Raw genomic sequence first — 1,260 nt, 5'->3', positions numbered from 1 at the left:
GAATCCCCACATCCAGAAGACAGAGAGTCATACCAACCCTCAGAAGATGGAGAGTGGCTGCCAGAGATCTGGTTAATTGTTTTGAGTCCCAATTTCTTCATCTTTGTTGGTGATGATAAAATCCATTTTCCTGGCTCTGTGCCCATAGCATAGTGGTTATGACACCAGCCACATACATGGGGACTGGTGGGTTTGAACCCAGCCCTGGCCAGCTATACAACAACAACTGCAACAAAAAATAGCCAGGCATTGTGGCAGGTACCTGTAGTCCTGGCTACGTGGGAGGCTTACACAGAGAATCACTTAAGCCCAAGAGTTTGAGGTTGCTGTGAACTGTGATGCCATGGCACTCTACCAAGGGCGACATAGTGAAACTGTCTCCAAAAAATATTCATTGTCCTTCCTGCTTCATAAGAGAGCCATTTATGATGTATATTTGTATGTCATGTTATCATCATTCTATGATTAGTATCTGAAATACTGATGGGTATGATTTTGAGGGTATTTTAGGTGTTTAATTATTTTTTCCCTATTTTTTTCTAGGTCTTGATGCAGAACTTTATTATGTGAGAAACGACCTTATTAGTCACTATGCTCTATCTTTTAACCTGTTAGTACCCAGTGAGACAAATTTCCTGCACTTCACTTGGCATGCAAAGTCCAAGGTAAGAAAGTGGTTAAGTTAACAGATGTTGTGGACAGGATCACCCAGAGGCAAGGGCTATATTTGAGGATTGGGCTGCTGTCTGTACAAAGGGGTCACTGGGCAGTCTGCTATTATATAATAATATTGTGTCTTTTTAGATTTATATTTAAATCTTTTTTTTTTTAAGTCATAGCTGCATACATTAATGCAATCATGGGGTATAATGTGCTCGTTTTATATACAGTTTGAAATATTTTCATCAAACTGGTTAACATAGCCTTCATGGCGTTTTCTTATTATATTAACACATTTATATTCTACATTTAGTAAATTTCACATGTACCCTTATAAGATGCACCATAAGTGTGGTCCTACTGATCACCCTTCCTCCACCTATCCTCCCCCCTCCCATCTTCCCCTCTCCCATCCTCCCCCTTCCCCTTTTCTCCCTCTCCCCTCCTCTCCCTCTCCCTCTCCCTTTTCCCCAAATTCTTGGGCTGTTATTGGGTTATAGCTTTCATATGAAAGCTATAAACTGGTTTCATAGTAGGGCTGAGTACATTGGATACTTTTTCTTCCATTCTTGAGATACTTTGCTAAGAAGAATATGTTCC

General features: G+C 40.4%; 1 protein-coding gene and 1 pseudogene across 2 annotated transcripts in view; one reads left to right on the top strand and one right to left on the bottom strand.

The window, feature by feature from the left end:
• LOC100959536 overlaps window positions 1-101 on the bottom strand; it is a 3,895-nt pseudogene extending 3,794 nt beyond the window's left edge. The window contains exon 1 of the transcript XR_002773284.1: window positions 34-101. The product of XR_002773284.1 is annotated as a nucleophosmin pseudogene (transcript). The remainder of the gene's footprint in view (window positions 1-33) is intronic.
• RYK (receptor-like tyrosine kinase) overlaps window positions 1-1,260 on the top strand; it is a 105,934-nt gene that overhangs the window by 34,249 nt on the left and 70,425 nt on the right. Inside the window, exon 2 of the mRNA XM_023512992.1 lies at window positions 544-665. Coding sequence (XP_023368760.1) covers window positions 544-665 — 122 coding nt within the window. The remainder of the gene's footprint in view (window positions 1-543; window positions 666-1,260) is intronic.

Source organism: Otolemur garnettii, unplaced genomic scaffold (assembly GCF_000181295.1).
Source record: "Otolemur garnettii isolate 467f Iridium unplaced genomic scaffold, OtoGar3 scaffold00032, whole genome shotgun sequence".
Lineage (NCBI taxonomy): Eukaryota > Metazoa > Chordata > Mammalia > Primates > Galagidae > Otolemur > Otolemur garnettii.
Note: the sequence above shows the minus strand (reverse complement) of the source record. Positions and strands in the feature narration are given on the sequence as shown.